Raw genomic sequence first — 22,427 nt, forward strand, 5'->3', positions numbered from 1 at the left:
TGTGGAAACTTATCAAGAATTAGTATGTTCAGCAAAAATAAGAGACATGTCCTTGGAAAGCAGATGGGTTCTAACTAGTTCAGTCTTTATAGTGAATAGATAACCATATATGGACGGTAGGAACTGATATACTGGGCTTTTAGATAAGATAGAGAAGATAACAGCTCTTGTTGTTCAAGAAAGTGGCTAAGAGAATCTGCGCGTGCTCCGAGGAAAAGTACAAGGTGAGGAGGACTGTGAGCCTTCCTCCCAAAGATCCCTGAGACGCCCCCCAGGAGGCAATGCGCAGGTGCAAAGAGAACACAAACTGCTGACACCAGCCTCTAGAGCTAACCCAGCCTCACTCATGCATATGGATATTTGTGTTATGTAATCAATGAATATGTATATCCAGAGTCGATAAGTTTCTGGTAAAATGTGCTGTTGGGGTGCAAGCTTTGTGGGGAAATCCCCTCGCACCCCAGCGCTGGAGTAAACATACCTGCTGCATAACTCTCTGAGTTGAATAGAGTCTGTTTCCGCGAATCACTGTCCCCAAGACCTCTGGCCCCCTGTGACCAGTGGCCCCTTCTCCCACCGCACCCTCCCCCTCCTCTCCGACCAGGCTCGGGGTCACCCCTCAGAGTGACTCTTTCCCTTTGTGCCCGACTTGGCTGCCTGCAGCCTCATTTTCAGGTGCTGGGCATGGAATCCTTGTCTTGGACAGGAGACAGAATGGAACTGAAGCGTCGTGAGCTGTGAAACTTGGGAATTTTATTCAACAACTAAGACAACATTTTTTTGTGCAGTCGGAGGAGCATGGGCAGGACCGAGAAGGCTGTTGACGCTGAGGCTGCCGTTGGCTCAGCAGTCAGAGCCCTTGCAGGAGGCGGTCATGGTGCACTGCAGCCTGCACTGGATCCTGTCCATCCTGGTGCTCAGGCCTTCCCTCAGGTTCTGCATGAGCTCCTGCAACCAAGTAAAGAGTTCCACCAACTTCTGCACTAGAAGGGGAAGGAGCTGAACCCGCCTGATTGTGTTGGTGTTGGCCTTGGCGTCTGAAGGGGGGTTGAGGGAAGGCTGGCCGTGGCGTTGGAGCAGCCGTTACTGCTGGGCTCAGCCCCATCTGTTCTAGGATCCAGTCGTAAAAGTGCTGAGTGGAGGTGTAGATTCCCAGCCGTTTTGCTCTCGTACAGCCTCTCCCCCAGCTGGTCACCCCAACCAGCCAGAAGTGGTCAGCACTGTTGTCTTTGCAGACGAGAGGAGCACCGCTGTCACCCTGCAGTGGAGGAGAGAGGGTCAAGGTGGTGTCGGGTGGCCGCTGGCAGCACTAGGGCCGGCTCCTTCTCTCTGTCAGCACCCCCCAGAGCTGTATGCGCTGCACAGAGAGGCTCTGCTCAGGTGCTGGGGGCGACAGGACCTTGTCTGAGAGGGGGTCATGGGCCCGTGGGGTAGGACTCGTGCTCCTCTCGTGCTCCACCCAGCAATGCTGGCTGGGTGCAAGAGGGATGTTCCAGGGCTGGGACCTGGACCTCGGTGCTGCCAGGAGTGCTGGATGGGCTTTCTGGGCAGAGTCCCAGGCCTCTGGGACAGTGGGGCCCTGGGCAAGGGCCTGCAGCTGGGGAAGGGGAGGTGAGCCCCGCCAGCGGCGGGGACCCAGCGGTGGGAGGGCGACTGGCCAGGCAAAGCCCGCGCCAGGGTGTTTGGGCGGCTGTGCCGGGGCTGCCTGTGCCGCTGGGTGCTGCCTTGTCGCAGGCTCCTACCTGGCAGGTGTCGATGCCGCCCTGCGGGTAGCCAGCGCACAGGTTGTGGGGGTGGACGGCCCCTTGGTACGACCGGCTGCTGTTGCAGAGGTTGAGGTCGATGAGGTGGACCTTGGCCTCCTGCAGAACATCCGTTGGTCCTTCAGCTGTGAGCAGAGAAAGGAATTAACGCCCGGCAGCTCGTTGCCAGGTCTCCTGCCCTGTCTGGGTGAACCCTTCCCTGGGGCTTGGCTTTGCACCGGCGTTGCCCTTCTGTCTCGCCGTGGGCCCTGGGCCAGGCCCATCTCTCCATGGGCACACGTCCCCGCAGCCGCGCTCTGGCTCTTGCCTCTGCTGTCAGGAAGCCCAGCCCGCCTCCCCCGTGTGCCGAGCTCGCACTTGGGACGCGAGCGCTCTTTGGGAACTCACCTCTCGCTGTCGTGGACGCCCAGCCACTGATGTAGCAGGTTGTCAGTTCTGACACTTTCAGCGAGGCGTCGGGCACGCAGGCGAGTTGTATGGAGTTGCTGCACTGGACAGGCTGGTCCAACTCCAGCAGCGCAATGTCGTTCCTCTGCGAGATGCTGCTGTAATCCTCGTGAACCAGCAGCCGTTTAATATTGCGCACTTGGGCCTCCGGGCCCAGCTGAGTCAAAGCGGGTGGCCCCAACCACCACGCGCCACGTGGTGATGTGCCTGGAAGGCAGAGGGGGAGAGGGCTCAGAGGGAGAGGAACCACGTGCTGCAGCAGCCCAGCAGTTCCCTGCCCTTTGCTTCACACAGGGGAGAGGAAAGCAGTGCTACGGAGGGCGCGACTGCCCCTGCATGCCTTGGGCTCAAGGCGTGTCAAGCTGGAGGCTGCTAGAAAGCCGTGGCAGGAGCCCAACTCTCTCCTGAGCAGCGTCTCAGCCGGGCTCTGCAGTGCCCAGGCACTGGGCATACCGCAAGGAAAGGGGACGGGAGTAGCACGTGGTGCTGCGGGTGGGGCATCCGCGAGTGCCAGGGGATATCCCTGTTCCTGGCCCTCCTTACCTGGCCTTGGTGAAGCAGTGGGCTGCTGTGAGGACCCACTGTGGGCTGATGAGGGACCCTCCACACACATGTCCCGTGCCTCTTCTCCAGGGACCCTGGATGCTCACGATCCAGGGCCAGGCCCCTGGCTGGGCGTCTGTACCCCCCACCACGTGCGAGGTGCCATCGTCAGCAGCCATGGGCCGGAGCCCGCAGGTCCTGTAACCAGAAACTCATCACCATCCTGCTCGACGGCTCGCTGCTGTCCCGGCTGAAGGTCAGCCGTCTGCCCTCCCCACGAGGCACTGCATGGACAGCGAGGCCAGAGAGCCCCGTGGGGCAGGCGGGCGGCCGCCCCCATTTCTGCTGGAGCCCCGCAGGCGAGTTGTGCCAGCAGCCCGGGCGCTGCAAGGAGCCGAGGCTCCCGCGTGGGGCTGGGGAAGCCGTGGTGTGGCCACGGGGGACAAGCGGGCACCCTCCAGGGAACCCCATCAGGTTGCCCAAGCTCCCTCCCAGAGCCTCGGCCACTTACCTACAACTGTCCCAGGCGCCGTGCGCAGGCCAGCACAGGGCCAGCAGGATGAGGAGACGGAGCAGATGCATCGCTGCCAGCGGCATGTGCCAGCTGCCAGAACCGAGGGCTTGTTGCCACCAGTGCAGCAGCCAACAGAGTGCCCGCAGGGCTCGCGGTGCCCACGGTGCCCACGGCAACGGGGCTGATGTCACAGAGTCGCTGGTTCCAGGGGCTGGGCACGGTGGTCTCTAGGGGCGGGGGGGGGAAAACATGGGGGTTTCCAAGCAGCAGGGGAAGCAGAAGCTGGGATCGGACACCCCCGACAGACCCAGCTGAATGCTCTGCTTGCGGGACGGGGTGTGCAGGCCCCGTGGCAGGCAGCAGCGCCCGGCCCCAGCACTGCCTGCCAGCGGCGAGCAGGAAAAAACCCAGTGTGGCACCACAGCCTCTTGGGGGAGTTCACCGCCCCCCTGCTCTCCGCAGCCCTCTGCCACCAGGTCCTTCTCAAAACTCGTACACCGGAGAACAGAACTGCTACAGACAGCAGCACACGCGTGTGTGTGGCAAAGCCCATCTGGTTCCAGCCGCGCAAGCACGCAGGGATGTGCAGCCACCTCAGCCCACCAGAGCCGAGCAGTGTCACCCTTCCCGCACACAGCACAGGGCAGCACAGAGGCAGCACCGGCCACGTCAGCCCCAGCAACACCCTCTGGCAGGCGCCGTGTCCTCACTCTCCAGGAGTCGTCTCGCTGTTCTGGGCCAACACGGACAAGGGCGGTTGTGGCCCCTGGTGTGCGTGGCCAAGGACAGGCAGCTGCAAGCTCCAGGCAGAGGAGGCTGCTCCTGCTCTCAGCCCCACGTGCCATTCTCCATGGCCTTGGGAAATGCTGCAGCAGCCTCAGCTCCTCAGTCTGCCTCCTACGGCCGACGGCAGAGCCGTGCTCACGTGCGGGATGCAGGGCAGTCGTGGCAGAGAAGCAGGAGGCAGCCGCCTGCGTTGCGCTTGCTGATCAGGGCCGCTCCCTGGAGGGGCGAGAGCAGTGGCTTGAAGCGTGGCAGCCTCAAAGCTGGTGAAGGGTGCGGGAGCTCCCTGCTGCCATCCTGGCTTGTGTGGACAGACGTCAGGCACACAGCTGAGCGCCCGCCCAGCCTGGTCCCGAGGGTGCCAGGGCAGGCTCCCACTGAAAGCGGAATAGCTGCTGTCAAAGCCCTTGAGGCACCAGGGCTGGGCCCCAGAGAAACAGGACTCGAGGCTGCTTTGTTTTGGGGAAGTTGACCTGAAGGTGAGGCCCCAGATCTGCTTCGAGAGAGCAGGCAGAAGGCGGCCTGAGAGAAGACGACTCGTCCTCTGTGGCTCTTCTGGTCAGCCAGACCCTAATCACAGTTGTCTTTAAGCCCGGCCTGCCACTCAAAGCCTATTTGGAGCCCAGCTGGATACCAGATTGCCAGCCAGAGGCAACGTAGAGCCCGCCTAGACCACACGTCAGCCAGCCAGAGCCTACTCACAGCCCTCTTGGACCTCAGCTGGCCAGCCAGAGCCTACTCAGAGCCCTTGTGGCCTGCAGCCCAACTGCCAGAGCCTACTTGGAGCCGATGTTGTAAGAGTCGGTCAGAAGATCAGCATTGTCTCAACATTGTCATCAGGGACATGGACAGGAAGGTACCCGACAATGGCCTGTTTGGAACACAGTTGCCAATCCCAAGAGTGGAATGAGGCTCCTGAATACAGAACTGTGCGGCACAGTGAGCGCTGTGCTGTTCTCCTGAGCACTGAGGCGTGTGGTACAGAGTGCTGTGCTATTGTTCGGTACCTGAGCCTAACCAGAGCTGACCGCATAGCCACTGTCAAAAAAGATGGGTTGCAACTGTTGCCATAACATCAATGAAGAAATCATGAACTTTAGGCGAACTTTGCTTTATTATAATACCAAAACACACCTCCTGGTTGAAGGCTGCCCGCCTCTAAGACTGACCACGCCTTGGACACTCCCCCTCGTGCATGCGCAGTAGCCTCATTCGAGAAGGGCGGAGATCCCTGATGCAGAGGTGGAGCAAGGTGTGTCACTAAGCATAAAAGATGACTTCTGGACAACGAAAATTCAAAGCTTCCCCACCGAGGATCCATGGCGACCGACGACGGAGCACTACCTGACCCAGGACCATTAGGACATCTTGAGATCAGCGGTGGTAGCTATAACCTCCCCTTCTCTTCTTTTTAAACTTTACTTTTCCCCTTTCTTTCACCCATCTCTAGCTTCACAGGCAACACAACACAGTTTCACTGTTTGATTGATGCTATCCCCTTTGGTGTTGGTCACCTTAATTTTGCACTTTCGAGATCGTAGCAAACGAACCATCACAAGTCCACCGAGTGGACCGTGACAGATGTGGACACAAAAGTTGGCCAGCCAGATCAAAATTGGAGTTGTCTTTGAGCCCGGCCTGCCACCCTGAGAGAGCCAGTTGGGTACTAGCTGGCCAGACAGAGACGATGTTGAGTCTGCCTAGACCGCTGGTTGATACAAGGAAATGATCACCTGCTTTGCAACTTACTTACTTATAGCAACTTATAATGATTTCTGAATATTGTTTAATAATCCTGCTTGCCCTGACTGTTCTGTGGAAGTTTACCAAGGACTGCTGTGTCCATCAAAGCAAAGCCGTTTTCTGTGGAAACTTATCAAGAATTAGTATGTTCAGCAAAAATAAGAGACATGTCCTTGGAAAGCAGATGGGTTCTAACTAGTTCAGTCTTTATAGTGAATAGATAACCATATATGGACGGTAGGAACTGATATACTGGGGCTTTTAGATAAGATAGAGAAGATAACAGCTCTTGTTGTTCAAGAAAGTGGCTAAGAGAATCTGCGCGTGCTCCGAGGAAAAGTACAAGGTGAGGAGGACTGTGAGCCTTCCTCCCAAAGATCCCTGAGACGCCCCCCAGGAGGCAATGCGCAGGTGCAAAGAGAACACAAACTGCTGACACCAGCCTCTAGAGCTAACCCAGCCTCACTCATGCATATGGATATTTGTGTTATGTAATCAATGAATATGTATATCCAGAGTCGATAAGTTTCTGGTAAAATGTGCTGTTGGGGTGCAAGCTTTGTGGGGAAATCCCCTCGCACCCCAGCGCTGGAGTAAACATACCTGCTGCATAACTCTCTGAGTTGAATAGAGTCTGTTTCCGCGAATCACTGTCCCCAAGACCTCTGGCCCCCTGTGACCAGTGGCCCCTTCTCCCACCGCACCCTCCCCCTCCTCTCCGACCAGGCTCGGGGTCACCCCTCAGAGTGACTCTTTCCCTTTGTGCCCGACTTGGCTGCCTGCAGCCTCATTTTCAGGTGCTGGGCATGGAATCCTTGTCTTGGACAGGAGACAGAATGGAACTGAAGCGTCGTGAGCTGTGAAACTTGGGAATTTTATTCAACAACTAAGACAACATTTTTTTGTGCAGTCGGAGGAGCATGGGCAGGACCGAGAAGGCTGTTGACGCTGAGGCTGCCGTTGGCTCAGCAGTCAGAGCCCTTGCAGGAGGCGGTCATGGTGCACTGCAGCCTGCACTGGATCCTGTCCATCCTGGTGCTCAGGCCTTCCCTCAGGTTCTGCATGAGCTCCTGCAACCAAGTAAAGAGTTCCACCAACTTCTGCACTAGAAGGGGGAAGGAGCTGAACCCGCCTGATTGTGTTGGTGTTGGCCTTGGCGTCTGAAGGGGGGTTGAGGGGAAGGCTGGCCGTGGCGTTGGAGCAGCCGTTACTGCTGGGCTCAGCCCCATCTGTTCTAGGATCCAGTCGTAAAAGTGCTGAGTGGAGGTGTAGATTCCCAGCCGTTTTGCTCTCGTACAGCCTCTCCCCCAGCTGGTCACCCCAACCAGCCAGAAGTGGTCAGCACTGTTGTCTTTGCAGACGAGAGGAGCACCGCTGTCACCCTGCAGTGGAGGAGAGAGGGTCAAGGTGGTGTCGGGTGGCCGCTGGCAGCACTAGGGCCGGCTCCTTCTCTCTGTCAGCACCCCCCAGAGCTGTATGCGCTGCACAGAGAGGCTCTGCTCAGGTGCTGGGGGCGACAGGACCTTGTCTGAGAGGGGGTCATGGGCCCGTGGGGTAGGACTCGTGCTCCTCTCGTGCTCCACCCAGCAATGCTGGCTGGGTGCAAGAGGGATGTTCCAGGGCTGGGACCTGGACCTCGGTGCTGCCAGGAGTGCTGGATGGGCTTTCTGGGCAGAGTCCCAGGCCTCTGGGACAGTGGGGCCCTGGGCAAGGGCCTGCAGCTGGGGAAGGGGAGGTGAGCCCCGCCAGCGGCGGGGACCCAGCGGTGGGAGGGCGACTGGCCAGGCAAAGCCCGCGCCAGGGTGTTTGGGCGGCTGTGCCGGGGCTGCCTGTGCCGCTGGGTGCTGCCTTGTCGCAGGCTCCTACCTGGCAGGTGTCGATGCCGCCCTGCGGGTAGCCAGCGCACAGGTTGTGGGGGTGGACGGCCCCTTGGTACGACCGGCTGCTGTTGCAGAGGTTGAGGTCGATGAGGTGGACCTTGGCCTCCTGCAGAACATCCGTTGGTCCTTCAGCTGTGAGCAGAGAAAGGAATTAACGCCCGGCAGCTCGTTGCCAGGTCTCCTGCCCTGTCTGGGTGAACCCTTCCCTGGGGCTTGGCTTTGCACCGGCGTTGCCCTTCTGTCTCGCCGTGGGCCCTGGGCCAGGCCCATCTCTCCATGGGCACACGTCCCCGCAGCCGCGCTCTGGCTCTTGCCTCTGCTGTCAGGAAGCCCAGCCCGCCTCCCCCGTGTGCCGAGCTCGCACTTGGGACGCGAGCGCTCTTTGGGAACTCACCTCTCGCTGTCGTGGACGCCCAGCCACTGATGTAGCAGGTTGTCAGTTCTGACACTTTCAGCGAGGCGTCGGGCACGCAGGCGAGTTGTATGGAGTTGCTGCACTGGACAGGCTGGTCCAACTCCAGCAGCGCAATGTCGTTCCTCTGCGAGATGCTGCTGTAATCCTCGTGAACCAGCAGCCGTTTAATATTGCGCACTTGGGCCTCCGGGCCCAGCTGAGTCAAGCGGGTGGCCCCAACCACCACGCGCCACGTGGTGATGTGCCTGGAAGGCAGAGGGGGAGAGGGCTCAGAGGGAGAGGAACCACGTGCTGCAGCAGCCCAGCAGTTCCCTGCCCTTTGCTTCACACAGGGGAGAGGAAAGCAGTGCTACGGAGGGCGCGACTGCCCCTGCATGCCTTGGGCTCAAGGCGTGTCAAGCTGGAGGCTGCTAGAAAGCCGTGGCAGGAGCCCAACTCTCTCCTGAGCAGCGTCTCAGCCGGGCTCTGCAGTGCCCAGGCACTGGGCATACCGCAAGGAAAGGGGACGGGAGTAGCACGTGGTGCTGCGGGTGGGGCATCCGCGAGTGCCAGGGGATATCCCTGTTCCTGGCCCTCCTTACCTGGCCTTGGTGAAGCAGTGGGCTGCTGTGAGGACCCACTGTGGGCTGATGAGGGACCCTCCACACACATGTCCCGTGCCTCTTCTCCAGGGACCCTGGATGCTCACGATCCAGGGCCAGGCCCCTGGCTGGGCGTCTGTACCCCCCACCACGTGCGAGGTGCCATCGTCAGCAGCCATGGGCCGGAGCCCGCAGGTCCTGTAACCAGAAACTCATCACCATCCTGCTCGACGGCTCGCTGCTGTCCCGGCTGAAGGTCAGCCGTCTGCCCTCCCCACGAGGCACTGCATGGACAGCGAGGCCAGAGAGCCCCGTGGGGCAGGCGGGCGGCCGCCCCCATTTCTGCTGGAGCCCCGCAGGCGAGTTGTGCCAGCAGCCCGGGCGCTGCAAGGAGCCGAGGCTCCCGCGTGGGGCTGGGGAAGCCGTGGTGTGGCCACGGGGGACAAGCGGGCACCCTCCAGGGAACCCCATCAGGTTGCCCAAGCTCCCTCCCAGAGCCTCGGCCACTTACCTACAACTGTCCCAGGCGCCGTGCGCAGGCCAGCACAGGGCCAGCAGGATGAGGAGACGGAGCAGATGCATCGCTGCCAGCGGCATGTGCCAGCTGCCAGAACCGAGGGCTTGTTGCCACCAGTGCAGCAGCCAACAGAGTGCCCGCAGGGCTCGCGGTGCCCACGGTGCCCACGGCAACGGGGCTGATGTCACAGAGTCGCTGGTTCCAGGGGCTGGGCACGGTGGTCTCTAGGGGCGGGGGGGGGAAAACATGGGGGTTTCCAAGCAGCAGGGGAAGCAGAAGCTGGGATCGGACACCCCCGACAGACCCAGCTGAATGCTCTGCTTGCGGGACGGGGTGTGCAGGCCCCGTGGCAGGCAGCAGCGCCCGGCCCCAGCACTGCCTGCCAGCGGCGAGCAGGAAAAAACCCAGTGTGGCACCACAGCCTCTTGGGGGAGTTCACCGCCCCCCTGCTCTCCGCAGCCCTCTGCCACCAGGTCCTTCTCAAAACTCGTACACCGGAGAACAGAACTGCTACAGACAGCAGCACACGCGTGTGTGTGGCAAAGCCCATCTGGTTCCAGCCGCGCAAGCACGCAGGGATGTGCAGCCACCTCAGCCCACCAGAGCCGAGCAGTGTCACCCTTCCCGCACACAGCACAGGGCAGCACAGAGGCAGCACCGGCCACGTCAGCCCCAGCAACACCCTCTGGCAGGCGCCGTGTCCTCACTCTCCAGGAGTCGTCTCGCTGTTCTGGGCCAACACGGACAAGGGCGGTTGTGGCCCCTGGTGTGCGTGGCCAAGGACAGGCAGCTGCAAGCTCCAGGCAGAGGAGGCTGCTCCTGCTCTCAGCCCCACGTGCCATTCTCCATGGCCTTGGGAAATGCTGCAGCAGCCTCAGCTCCTCAGTCTGCCTCCTACGGCCGACGGCAGAGCCGTGCTCACGTGCGGGATGCAGGGCAGTCGTGGCAGAGAAGCAGGAGGCAGCCGCCTGCGTTGCGCTTGCTGATCAGGGCCGCTCCCTGGAGGGGCGAGAGCAGTGGCTTGAAGCGTGGCAGCCTCAAAGCTGGTGAAGGGTGCGGGAGCTCCCTGCTGCCATCCTGGCTTGTGTGGACAGACGTCAGGCACACAGCTGAGCGCCCGCCCAGCCTGGTCCCGAGGGTGCCAGGGCAGGCTCCCACTGAAAGCGGAATAGCTGCTGTCAAAGCCCTTGAGGCACCAGGGCTGGGCCCCAGAGAAACAGGACTCGAGGCTGCTTTGTTTTGGGGAAGTTGACCTGAAGGTGAGGCCCCAGATCTGCTTCGAGAGAGCAGGCAGAAGGCGGCCTGAGAGAAGACGACTCGTCCTCTGTGGCTCTTCTGGTCAGCCAGACCCTAATCACAGTTGTCTTTAAGCCCGGCCTGCCACTCAAAGCCTATTTGGAGCCCAGCTGGATACCAGATTGCCAGCCAGAGGCAACGTAGAGCCCGCCTAGACCACACGTCAGCCAGCCAGAGCCTACTCACAGCCCTCTTGGACCTCAGCTGGCCAGCCAGAGCCTACTCAGAGCCCTTGTGGCCTGCAGCCCAACTGCCAGAGCCTACTTGGAGCCGATGTTGTAAGAGTCGGTCAGAAGATCAGCATTGTCTCAACATTGTCATCAGGGACATGGACAGGAAGGTACCCGACAATGGCCTGTTTGGAACACAGTTGCCAATCCCAAGAGTGGAATGAGGCTCCTGAATACAGAACTGTGCGGCACAGTGAGCGCTGTGCTGTTCTCCTGAGCACTGAGGCGTGTGGTACAGAGTGCTGTGCTATTGTTCGGTACCTGAGCCTAACCAGAGCTGACCGCATAGCCACTGTCAAAAAAGATGGGTTGCAACTGTTGCCATAACATCAATGAAGAAATCATGAACTTTAGGCGAACTTTGCTTTATTATAATACCAAAACACACCTCCTGGTTGAAGGCTGCCCGCCTCTAAGACTGACCACGCCTTGGACACTCCCCCTCGTGCATGCGCAGTAGCCTCATTCGAGAAGGGCGGAGATCCCTGATGCAGAGGTGGAGCAAGGTGTGTCACTAAGCATAAAAGATGACTTCTGGACAACGAAAATTCAAAGCTTCCCCACCGAGGATCCATGGCGACCGACGACGGAGCACTACCTGACCCAGGACCATTAGGACATCTTGAGATCAGCGGTGGTAGCTATAACCTCCCCTTCTCTTCTTTTTAAACTTTACTTTTCCCCTTTCTTTCACCCATCTCTAGCTTCACAGGCAACACAACACAGTTTCACTGTTTGATTGATGCTATCCCCTTTGGTGTTGGTCACCTTAATTTTGCACTTTCGAGATCGTAGCAAACGAACCATCACAAGTCCACCGAGTGGACCGTGACAGATGTGGACACAAAAGTTGGCCAGCCAGATCAAAATTGGAGTTGTCTTTGAGCCCGGCCTGCCACCCTGAGAGAGCCAGTTGGGTACTAGCTGGCCAGACAGAGACGATGTTGAGCCTGCCTAGACCGCTGGTTGATACAAGGAAATGATCACCTGCTTTGCAACTTACTTACTTATAGCAACTTATAATGATTTCTGAATATTGTTTAATAATCCTGCTTGCCCTGACTGTTCTGTGGAAGTTTACCAAGGACTGCTGTGTCCATCAAAGCAAAGCCGTTTTCTGTGGAAACTTATCAAGAATTAGTATGTTCAGCAAAAATAAGAGACATGTCCTTGGAAAGCAGATGGGTTCTAACTAGTTCAGTCTTTATAGTGAATAGATAACCATATATGGACGGTAGGAACTGATATACTGGGGCTTTTAGATAAGATAGAGAAGATAACAGCTCTTGTTGTTCAAGAAAGTGGCTAAGAGAATCTGCGCGTGCTCCGAGGAAAAGTACAAGGTGAGGAGGACTGTGAGCCTTCCTCCCAAAGATCCCTGAGACGCCCCCCAGGAGGCAATGCGCAGGTGCAAAGAGAACACAAACTGCTGACACCAGCCTCTAGAGCTAACCCAGCCTCACTCATGCATATGGATATTTGTGTTATGTAATCAATGAATATGTATATCCAGAGTCGATAAGTTTCTGGTAAAATGTGCTGTTGGGGTGCAAGCTTTGTGGGGAAATCCCCTCGCACCCCAGCGCTGGAGTAAACATACCTGCTGCATAACTCTCTGAGTTGAATAGAGTCTGTTTCCGCGAATCACTGTCCCCAAGACCTCTGGCCCCCTGTGACCAGTGGCCCCTTCTCCCACCGCACCCTCCCCCTCCTCTCCGACCAGGCTCGGGGTCACCCCTCAGAGTGACTCTTTCCCTTTGTGCCCGACTTGGCTGCCTGCAGCCTCATTTTCAGGTGCTGGGCATGGAATCCTTGTCTTGGACAGGAGACAGAATGGAACTGAAGCGTCGTGAGCTGTGAAACTTGGGAATTTTATTCAACAACTAAGACAACATTTTTTTGTGCAGTCGGAGGAGCATGGGCAGGACCGAGAAGGCTGTTGACGCTGAGGCTGCCGTTGGCTCAGCAGTCAGAGCCCTTGCAGGAGGCGGTCATGGTGCACTGCAGCCTGCACTGGATCCTGTCCATCCTGGTGCTCAGGCCTTCCCTCAGGTTCTGCATGAGCTCCTGCAACCAAGTAAAGAGTTCCACCAACTTCTGCACTAGAAGGGGGAAGGAGCTGAACCCGCCTGATTGTGTTGGTGTTGGCCTTGGCGTCTGAAGGGGGGTTGAGGGGAAGGCTGGCCGTGGCGTTGGAGCAGCCGTTACTGCTGGGCTCAGCCCCATCTGTTCTAGGATCCAGTCGTAAAAGTGCTGAGTGGAGGTGTAGATTCCCAGCCGTTTTGCTCTCGTACAGCCTCTCCCCCAGCTGGTCACCCCAACCAGCCAGAAGTGGTCAGCACTGTTGTCTTTGCAGACGAGAGGAGCACCGCTGTCACCCTGCAGTGGAGGAGAGAGGGTCAAGGTGGTGTCGGGTGGCCGCTGGCAGCACTAGGGCCGGCTCCTTCTCTCTGTCAGCACCCCCCAGAGCTGTATGCGCTGCACAGAGAGGCTCTGCTCAGGTGCTGGGGGCGACAGGACCTTGTCTGAGAGGGGGTCATGGGCCCGTGGGGTAGGACTCGTGCTCCTCTCGTGCTCCACCCAGCAATGCTGGCTGGGTGCAAGAGGGATGTTCCAGGGCTGGGACCTGGACCTCGGTGCTGCCAGGAGTGCTGGATGGGCTTTCTGGGCAGAGTCCCAGGCCTCTGGGACAGTGGGGCCCTGGGCAAGGGCCTGCAGCTGGGGAAGGGGAGGTGAGCCCCGCCAGCGGCGGGGACCCAGCGGTGGGAGGGCGACTGGCCAGGCAAAGCCCGCGCCAGGGTGTTTGGGCGGCTGTGCCGGGGCTGCCTGTGCCGCTGGGTGCTGCCTTGTCGCAGGCTCCTACCTGGCAGGTGTCGATGCCGCCCTGCGGGTAGCCAGCGCACAGGTTGTGGGGGTGGACGGCCCCTTGGTACGACCGGCTGCTGTTGCAGAGGTTGAGGTCGATGAGGTGGACCTTGGCCTCCTGCAGAACATCCGTTGGTCCTTCAGCTGTGAGCAGAGAAAGGAATTAACGCCCGGCAGCTCGTTGCCAGGTCTCCTGCCCTGTCTGGGTGAACCCTTCCCTGGGGCTTGGCTTTGCACCGGCGTTGCCCTTCTGTCTCGCCGTGGGCCCTGGGCCAGGCCCATCTCTCCATGGGCACACGTCCCCGCAGCCGCGCTCTGGCTCTTGCCTCTGCTGTCAGGAAGCCCAGCCCGCCTCCCCCGTGTGCCGAGCTCGCACTTGGGACGCGAGCGCTCTTTGGGAACTCACCTCTCGCTGTCGTGGACGCCCAGCCACTGATGTAGCAGGTTGTCAGTTCTGACACTTTCAGCGAGGCGTCGGGCACGCAGGCGAGTTGTATGGAGTTGCTGCACTGGACAGGCTGGTCCAACTCCAGCAGCGCAATGTCGTTCCTCTGCGAGATGCTGCTGTAATCCTCGTGAACCAGCAGCCGTTTAATATTGCGCACTTGGGCCTCCGGGCCCAGCTGAGTCAAGCGGGTGGCCCCAACCACCACGCGCCACGTGGTGATGTGCCTGGAAGGCAGAGGGGGAGAGGGCTCAGAGGGAGAGGAACCACGTGCTGCAGCAGTCCAGCAGTTCCCTGCCCTTTGCTTCACACAGGGGAGAGGAAAGCAGTGCTACGGAGGGCGCGACTGCCCCTGCATGCCTTGGGCTCAAGGCGTGTCAAGCTGGAGGCTGCTAGAAAGCCGTGGCAGGAGCCCAACTCTCTCCTGAGCAGCGTCTCAGCCGGGCTCTGCAGTGCCCAGGCACTGGGCATACCGCAAGGAAAGGGGACGGGAGTAGCACGTGGTGCTGCGGGTGGGGCATCCGCGAGTGCCAGGGGATATCCCTGTTCCTGGCCCTCCTTACCTGGCCTTGGTGAAGCAGTGGGCTGCTGTGAGGACCCACTGTGGGCTGATGAGGGACCCTCCACACACATGTCCCGTGCCTCTTCTCCAGGGACCCTGGATGCTCACGATCCAGGGCCAGGCCCCTGGCTGGGCGTCTGTACCCCCCACCACGTGCGAGGTGCCATCGTCAGCAGCCATGGGCCGGAGCCCGCAGGTCCTGTAACCAGAAACTCATCACCATCCTGCTCGACGGCTCGCTGCTGTCCCGGCTGAAGGTCAGCCGTCTGCCCTCCCCACGAGGCACTGCATGGACAGCGAGGCCAGAGAGCCCCGTGGGGCAGGCGGGCGGCCGCCCCCATTTCTGCTGGAGCCCCGCAGGCGAGTTGTGCCAGCAGCCCGGGCGCTGCAAGGAGCCGAGGCTCCCGCGTGGGGCTGGGGAAGCCGTGGTGTGGCCACGGGGGACAAGCGGGCACCCTCCAGGGAACCCCATCAGGTTGCCCAAGCTCCCTCCCAGAGCCTCGGCCACTTACCTACAACTGTCCCAGGCGCCGTGCGCAGGCCAGCACAGGGCCAGCAGGATGAGGAGACGGAGCAGATGCATCGCTGCCAGCGGCATGTGCCAGCTGCCAGAACCGAGGGCTTGTTGCCACCAGTGCAGCAGCCAACAGAGTGCCCGCAGGGCTCGCGGTGCCCACGGTGCCCACGGCAACGGGGCTGATGTCACAGAGTCGCTGGTTCCAGGGGCTGGGCACGGTGGTCTCTAGGGGCGGGGGGGGGAAAACATGGGGGTTTCCAAGCAGCAGGGGAAGCAGAAGCTGGGATCGGACACCCCCGACAGACCCAGCTGAATGCTCTGCTTGCGGGACGGGGTGTGCAGGCCCCGTGGCAGGCAGCAGCGCCCGGCCCCAGCACTGCCTGCCAGCGGCGAGCAGGAAAAAACCCAGTGTGGCACCACAGCCTCTTGGGGGAGTTCACCGCCCCCCTGCTCTCCGCAGCCCTCTGCCACCAGGTCCTTCTCAAAACTCGTACACCGGAGAACAGAACTGCTACAGACAGCAGCACACGCGTGTGTGTGGCAAAGCCCATCTGGTTCCAGCCGCGCAAGCACGCAGGGATGTGCAGCCACCTCAGCCCACCAGAGCCGAGCAGTGTCACCCTTCCCGCACACAGCACAGGGCAGCACAGAGGCAGCACCGGCCACGTCAGCCCCAGCAACACCCTCTGGCAGGCGCCGTGTCCTCACTCTCCAGGAGTCGTCTCGCTGTTCTGGGCCAACACGGACAAGGGCGGTTGTGGCCCCTGGTGTGCGTGGCCAAGGACAGGCAGCTGCAAGCTCCAGGCAGAGGAGGCTGCTCCTGCTCTCAGCCCCACGTGCCATTCTCCATGGCCTTGGGAAATGCTGCAGCAGCCTCAGCTCCTCAGTCTGCCTCCTACGGCCGACGGCAGAGCCGTGCTCACGTGCGGGATGCAGGGCAGTCGTGGCAGAGAAGCAGGAGGCAGCCGCCTGCGTTGCGCTTGCTGATCAGGGCCGCTCCCTGGAGGGGCGAGAGCAGTGGCTTGAAGCGTGGCAGCCTCAAAGCTGGTGAAGGGTGCGGGAGCTCCCTGCTGCCATCCTGGCTTGTGTGGACAGACGTCAGGCACACAGCTGAGCGCCCGCCCAGCCTGGTCCCGAGGGTGCCAGGGCAGGCTCCCACTGAAAGCGGAATAGCTGCTGTCAAAGCCCTTGAGGCACCAGGGCTGGGCCCCAGAGAAACAGGACTCGAGGCTGCTTTGTTTTGGGGAAGTTGACCTGAAGGTGAGGCCCCAGATCTGCTTCGAGAGAGCAGGCAGAAGGCGGCCTGAGAGAAGACGACTCGTCCTCTGTGGCTCTTCTGGTCAGCCAGACCCTAATCACAGTTGTCTTTAAGCCCGGCCTGCCACTCAAAGCCTATTTGGAGCCCAGCTGGATACCAGATTGCCAGCCAGAGGCAACGTAGAGCCCGCCTAGACCACACGTCAGCCAGCCAGAGCCTACTCACAGCCCTCTTGGACCTCAGCTGGCCAGCCAGAGCCTACTCAGAGCCCTTGTGGCCTGCAGCCCAACTGCCAGAGCCTACTTGGAGCCGATGTTGTAAGAGTCGGTCAGAAGATCAGCATTGTCTCAACATTGTCATCAGGGACATGGACAGGAAGGTACCCGACAATGGCCTGTTTGGAACACAGTTGCCAATCCCAAGAGTGGAATGAGGCTCCTGAATACAGAACTGTGCGGCACAGTGAGCGCTGTGCTGTTCTCCTGAGCACTGAGGCGTGTGGTACAGAGTGCTGTGCTATTGTTCGGTACCTGAGCCTAACCAGAGCTGACCGCATAGCCACTGTCAAAAAAGATGGGTTGCAACTGTTGCCATAACATCAATGAAGAAATCATGAACTTTAGGCGAACTTTGCTTTATTATAATACCAAAACACACCTCCTGGTTGAAGGCTGCCCGCCTCTAAGACTGACCACGCCTTGGACACTCCCCCTCGTGCATGCGCAGTAGCCTCATTCGAGAAGGGCGGAGATCCCTGATGCAGAGGTGGAGCAAGGTGTGTCACTAAGCATAAAAGATGACTTCTGGACAACGAAAATTCAAAGCTTCCCCACCGAGGATCCATGGCGACCGACGACGGAGCACTACCTGACCCAGGACCATTAGGACATCTTGAGATCAGCGGTGGTAGCTATAACCTCCCCTTCTCTTCTTTTTAAACTTTACTTTTCCCCTTTCTTTCACCCATCTCTAGCTTCACAGGCAACACAACACAGTTTCACTGTTTGATTGATGCTATCCCCTTTGGTGTTGGTCACCTTAATTTTGCACTTTCGAGATCGTAGCAAACGAACCATCACAAGTCCACCGAGTGGACCGTGACAGATGTGGACACAAAAGTTGGCCAGCCAGATCAAAATTGGAGTTGTCTTTGAGCCCGGCCTGCCACCCTGAGAGAGCCAGTTGGGTACTAGCTGGCCAGACAGAGACGATGTTGAGCCTGCCTAGACCGCTGGTTGATACAAGGAAATGATCACCTGCTTTGCAACTTATTTACTTATAGCAACTTATAATGATTTCTGAATATTGTTTAATAATCCTGCTTGCCCTGACTGTTCTGTGGAAGTTTACCAAGGACTGCTGTGTCCATCAAAGCAAAGCCGTTTTCTGTGGAAACTTATCAAGAATTAGTATGTTCAGCAAAAATAAGAGACATGTCCTTGGAAAGCAGATGGGTTCTAACTAGTTCAGTCTTTATAGTGAATAGATAACCATATATGGACGGTAGGAACTGATATACTGGGGCTTTTAGATAAGATAGAGAAGATAACAGCTCTTGTTGTTCAAGAAAGTGGCTAAGAGAATCTGCGCGTGCTCCGAGGAAAAGTACAAGGTGAGGAGGACTGTGAGCCTTCCTCCCAAAGATCCCTGAGACGCCCCCCAGGAGGCAATGCGCAGGTGCAAAGAGAACACAAACTGCTGACACCAGCCTCTAGAGCTAACCCAGCCTCACTCATGCATATGGATATTTGTGTTATGTAATCAATGAATATGTATATCCAGAGTCGATAAGTTTCTGGTAAAATGTGCTGTTGGGGTGCAAGCTTTGTGGGGAAATCCCCTCGCACCCCAGCGCTGGAGTAAACATACCTGCTGCATAACTCTCTGAGTTGAATAGAGTCTGTTTCCGCGAATCACTGTCCCCAAGACCTCTGGCCCCCTGTGACCAGTGGCCCCTTCTCCCACCGCACCCTCCCCCTCCTCTCCGACCAGGCTCGGGGTCACCCCTCAGAGTGACTCTTTCCCTTTGTGCCCGACTTGGCTGCCTGCAGCCTCATTTTCAGGTGCTGGGCATGGAATCCTTGTCTTGGACAGGAGACAGAATGGAACTGAAGCGTCGTGAGCTGTGAAACTTGGGAATTTTATTCAACAACTAAGACAACATTTTTTTGTGCAGTCGGAGGAGCATGGGCAGGACCGAGAAGGCTGTTGACGCTGAGGCTGCCGTTGGCTCAGCAGTCAGAGCCCTTGCAGGAGGCGGTCATGGTGCACTGCAGCCTGCACTGGATCCTGTCCATCCTGGTGCTCAGGCCTTCCCTCAGGTTCTGCATGAGCTCCTGCAACCAAGTAAAGAGTTCCACCAACTTCTGCACTAGAAGGGGGAAGGAGCTGAACCCGCCTGATTGTGTTGGTGTTGGCCTTGGCGTCTGAAGGGGGGTTGAGGGGAAGGCTGGCCGTGGCGTTGGAGCAGCCGTTACTGCTGGGCTCAGCCCCATCTGTTCTAGGATCCAGTCGTAAAAGTGCTGAGTGGAGGTGTAGATTCCCAGCCGTTTTGCTCTCGTACAGCCTCTCCCCCAGCTGGTCACCCCAACCAGCCAGAAGTGGTCAGCACTGTTGTCTTTGCAGACGAGAGGAGCACCGCTGTCACCCTGCAGTGGAGGAGAGAGGGTCAAGGTGGTGTCGGGTGGCCGCTGGCAGCACTAGGGCCGGCTCCTTCTCTCTGTCAGCACCCCCCAGAGCTGTATGCGCTGCACAGAGAGGCTCTGCTCAGGTGCTGGGGGCGACAGGACCTTGTCTGAGAGGGGGTCATGGGCCCGTGGGGTAGGACTCGTGCTCCTCTCGTGCTCCACCCAGCAATGCTGGCTGGGTGCAAGAGGGATGTTCCAGGGCTGGGACCTGGACCTCGGTGCTGCCAGGAGTGCTGGATGGGCTTTCTGGGCAGAGTCCCAGGCCTCTGGGACAGTGGGGCCCTGGGCAAGGGCCTGCAGCTGGGGAAGGGGAGGTGAGCCCCGCCAGCGGCGGGGACCCAGCGGTGGGAGGGCGACTGGCCAGGCAAAGCCCGCGCCAGGGTGTTTGGGCGGCTGTGCCGGGGCTGCCTGTGCCGCTGGGTGCTGCCTTGTCGCAGGCTCCTACCTGGCAGGTGTCGATGCCGCCCTGCGGGTAGCCAGCGCACAGGTTGTGGGGGTGGACGGCCCCTTGGTACGACCGGCTGCTGTTGCAGAGGTTGAGGTCGATGAGGTGGACCTTGGCCTCCTGCAGAACATCCGTTGGTCCTTCAGCTGTGAGCAGAGAAAGGAATTAACGCCCGGCAGCTCGTTGCCAGGTCTCCTGCCCTGTCTGGGTGAACCCTTCCCTGGGGCTTGGCTTTGCACCGGCGTTGCCCTTCTGTCTCGCCGTGGGCCCTGGGCCAGGCCCATCTCTCCATGGGCACACGTCCCCGCAGCCGCGCTCTGGCTCTTGCCTCTGCTGTCAGGAAGCCCAGCCCGCCTCCCCCGTGTGCCGAGCTCGCACTTGGGACGCGAGCGCTCTTTGGGAACTCACCTCTCGCTGTCGTGGACGCCCAGCCACTGATGTAGCAGGTTGTCAGTTCTGACACTTTCAGCGAGGCGTCGGGCACGCAGGCGAGTTGTATGGAGTTGCTGCACTGGACAGGCTGGTCCAACTCCAGCAGCGCAATGTCGTTCCTCTGCGAGATGCTGCTGTAATCCTCGTGAACCAGCAGCCGTTTAATATTGCGCACTTGGGCCTCCGGGCCCAGCTGAGTCAAGCGGGTGGCCCCAACCACCACGCGCCACGTGGTGATGTGCCTGGAAGGCAGAGGGGGAGAGGGCTCAGAGGGAGAGGAACCACGTGCTGCAGCAGCCCAGCAGTTCCCTGCCCTTTGCTTCACACAGGGGAGAGGAAAGCAGTGCTACGGAGGGCGCGACTGCCCCTGCATGCCTTGGGCTCAAGGCGTGTCAAGCTGGAGGCTGCTAGAAAGCCGTGGCAGGAGCCCAACTCTCTCCTGAGCAGCGTCTCAGCCGGGCTCTGCAGTGCCCAGGCACTGGGCATACCGCAAGGAAAGGGGACGGGAGTAGCACGTGGTGCTGCGGGTGGGGCATCCGCGAGTGCCAGGGGATATCCCTGTTCCTGGCCCTCCTTACCTGGCCTTGGTGAAGCAGTGGGCTGCTGTGAGGACCCACTGTGGGCTGATGAGGGACCCTCCACACACATGTCCCGTGCCTCTTCTCCAGGGACCCTGGATGCTCACGATCCAGGGCCAGGCCCCTGGCTGGGCGTCTGTACCCCCCACCACGTGCGAGGTGCCATCGTCAGCAGCCATGGGCCGGAGCCCGCAGGTCCTGTAACCAGAAACTCATCACCATCCTGCTCGACGGCTCGCTGCTGTCCCGGCTGAAGGTCAGCCGTCTGCCCTCCCCACGAGGCACTGCATGGACAGCGAGGCCAGAGAGCCCCGTGGGGCAGGCGGGCGGCCGCCCCCATTTCTGCTGGAGCCCCGCAGGCGAGTTGTGCCAGCAGCCCGGGCGCTGCAAGGAGCCGAGGCTCCCGCGTGGGGCTGGGGAAGCCGTGGTGTGGCCACGGGGGACAAGCGGGCACCCTCCAGGGAACCCCATCAGGTTGCCCAAGCTCCCTCCCAGAGCCTCGGCCACTTACCTACAACTGTCCCAGGCGCCGTGCGCAGGCCAGCACAGGGCCAGCAGGATGAGGAGACGGAGCAGATGCATCGCTGCCAGCGGCATGTGCCAGCTGCCAGAACCGAGGGCTTGTTGCCACCAGTGCAGCAGCCAACAGAGTGCCCGCAGGGCTCGCGGTGCCCACGGTGCCCACGGCAACGGGGCTGATGTCACAGAGTCGCTGGTTCCAGGGGCTGGGCACGGTGGTCTCTAGGGGCGGGGGGGGGAAAACATGGGGGTTTCCAAGCAGCAGGGGAAGCAGAAGCTGGGATCGGACACCCCCGACAGACCCAGCTGAATGCTCTGCTTGCGGGACGGGGTGTGCAGGCCCCGTGGCAGGCAGCAGCGCCCGGCCCCAGCACTGCCTGCCAGCGGCGAGCAGGAAAAAACCCAGTGTGGCACCACAGCCTCTTGGGGGAGTTCACCGCCCCCCTGCTCTCCGCAGCCCTCTGCCACCAGGTCCTTCTCAAAACTCGTACACCGGAGAACAGAACTGCTACAGACAGCAGCACACGCGTGTGTGTGGCAAAGCCCATCTGGTTCCAGCCGCGCAAGCACGCAGGGATGTGCAGCCACCTCAGCCCACCAGAGCCGAGCAGTGTCACCCTTCCCGCACACAGCACAGGGCAGCACAGAGGCAGCACCGGCCACGTCAGCCCCAGCAACACCCTCTGGCAGGCGCCGTGTCCTCACTCTCCAGGAGTCGTCTCGCTGTTCTGGGCCAACACGGACAAGGGCGGTTGTGGCCCCTGGTGTGCGTGGCCAAGGACAGGCAGCTGCAAGCTCCAGGCAGAGGAGGCTGCTCCTGCTCTCAGCCCCACGTGCCATTCTCCATGGCCTTGGGAAATGCTGCAGCAGCCTCAGCTCCTCAGTCTGCCTCCTACGGCCGACGGCAGAGCCGTGCTCACGTGCGGGATGCAGGGCAGTCGTGGCAGAGAAGCAGGAGGCAGCCGCCTGCGTTGCGCTTGCTGATCAGGGCCGCTCCCTGGAGGGGCGAGAGCAGTGGCTTGAAGCGTGGCAGCCTCAAAGCTGGTGAAGGGTGCGGGAGCTCCCTGCTGCCATCCTGGCTTGTGTGGACAGACGTCAGGCACACAGCTGAGCGCCCGCCCAGCCTGGTCCCGAGGGTGCCAGGGCAGGCTCCCACTGAAAGCGGAATAGCTGCTGTCAAAGCCCTTGAGGCACCAGGGCTGGGCCCCAGAGAAACAGGACTCGAGGCTGCTTTGTTTTGGGGAAGTTGACCTGAAGGTGAGGCCCCAGATCTGCTTCGAGAGAGCAGGCAGAAGGCGGCCTGAGAGAAGACGACTCGTCCTCTGTGGCTATTCCAGCACCAGGGTTTGCCGTTGGTTAAGGGGGAATGATGTGAGAGGGGCCACTCTCCACAGATAATTGAAGGGA

At 60.0% G+C, this 22,427-nt stretch overlaps 3 protein-coding genes and 1 pseudogene across 3 annotated transcripts; all 4 read right to left on the reverse strand.

Annotated features, from left to right (window-relative positions):
• Positions 1 to 850: 850 nt before the first annotated feature.
• Positions 851 to 3,362, reverse strand: LOC141926101 (acrosin-like; annotated as a pseudogene).
• A 3,396-nt stretch (positions 3,363 to 6,758) lies between these two features.
• On the reverse strand, positions 6,759 to 9,278 carry LOC141926102 (acrosin-like). The gene is made up of 5 exons (XM_074831338.1): positions 9,181 to 9,278; positions 8,670 to 8,867; positions 8,068 to 8,333; positions 7,660 to 7,805; positions 6,759 to 7,175 (listed from the first exon to the last, which is right to left on the reverse strand). The coding sequence occupies exons 1-5, from the start codon at positions 9,264 to 9,266 to the stop codon at positions 6,759 to 6,761; spliced, it is 1,113 nt and encodes a 370-aa protein (XP_074687439.1). The 5' UTR covers positions 9,267 to 9,278.
• Positions 9,279 to 12,674: 3,396 nt separating this feature from the next.
• LOC141926106 (acrosin-like) lies at positions 12,675 to 15,194 on the reverse strand. Its single transcript, XM_074831348.1, has 5 exons — positions 15,097 to 15,194; positions 14,586 to 14,783; positions 13,984 to 14,249; positions 13,576 to 13,721; positions 12,675 to 13,091 (listed from the first exon to the last, which is right to left on the reverse strand). The coding sequence occupies exons 1-5, from the start codon at positions 15,180 to 15,182 to the stop codon at positions 12,675 to 12,677; spliced, it is 1,113 nt and encodes a 370-aa protein (XP_074687449.1). The 5' UTR covers positions 15,183 to 15,194.
• A 3,396-nt stretch (positions 15,195 to 18,590) lies between these two features.
• LOC141926109 (acrosin-like) lies at positions 18,591 to 21,110 on the reverse strand. Its single transcript, XM_074831350.1, has 5 exons — positions 21,013 to 21,110; positions 20,502 to 20,699; positions 19,900 to 20,165; positions 19,492 to 19,637; positions 18,591 to 19,007 (listed from the first exon to the last, which is right to left on the reverse strand). The coding sequence occupies exons 1-5, from the start codon at positions 21,096 to 21,098 to the stop codon at positions 18,591 to 18,593; spliced, it is 1,113 nt and encodes a 370-aa protein (XP_074687451.1). The 5' UTR covers positions 21,099 to 21,110.
• Positions 21,111 to 22,427: the final 1,317 nt, after the last annotated feature.

This window comes from Strix aluco, chromosome 7, assembly GCF_031877795.1.
Source record: "Strix aluco isolate bStrAlu1 chromosome 7, bStrAlu1.hap1, whole genome shotgun sequence".
Taxonomy (NCBI): domain Eukaryota; kingdom Metazoa; phylum Chordata; class Aves; order Strigiformes; family Strigidae; genus Strix; species Strix aluco.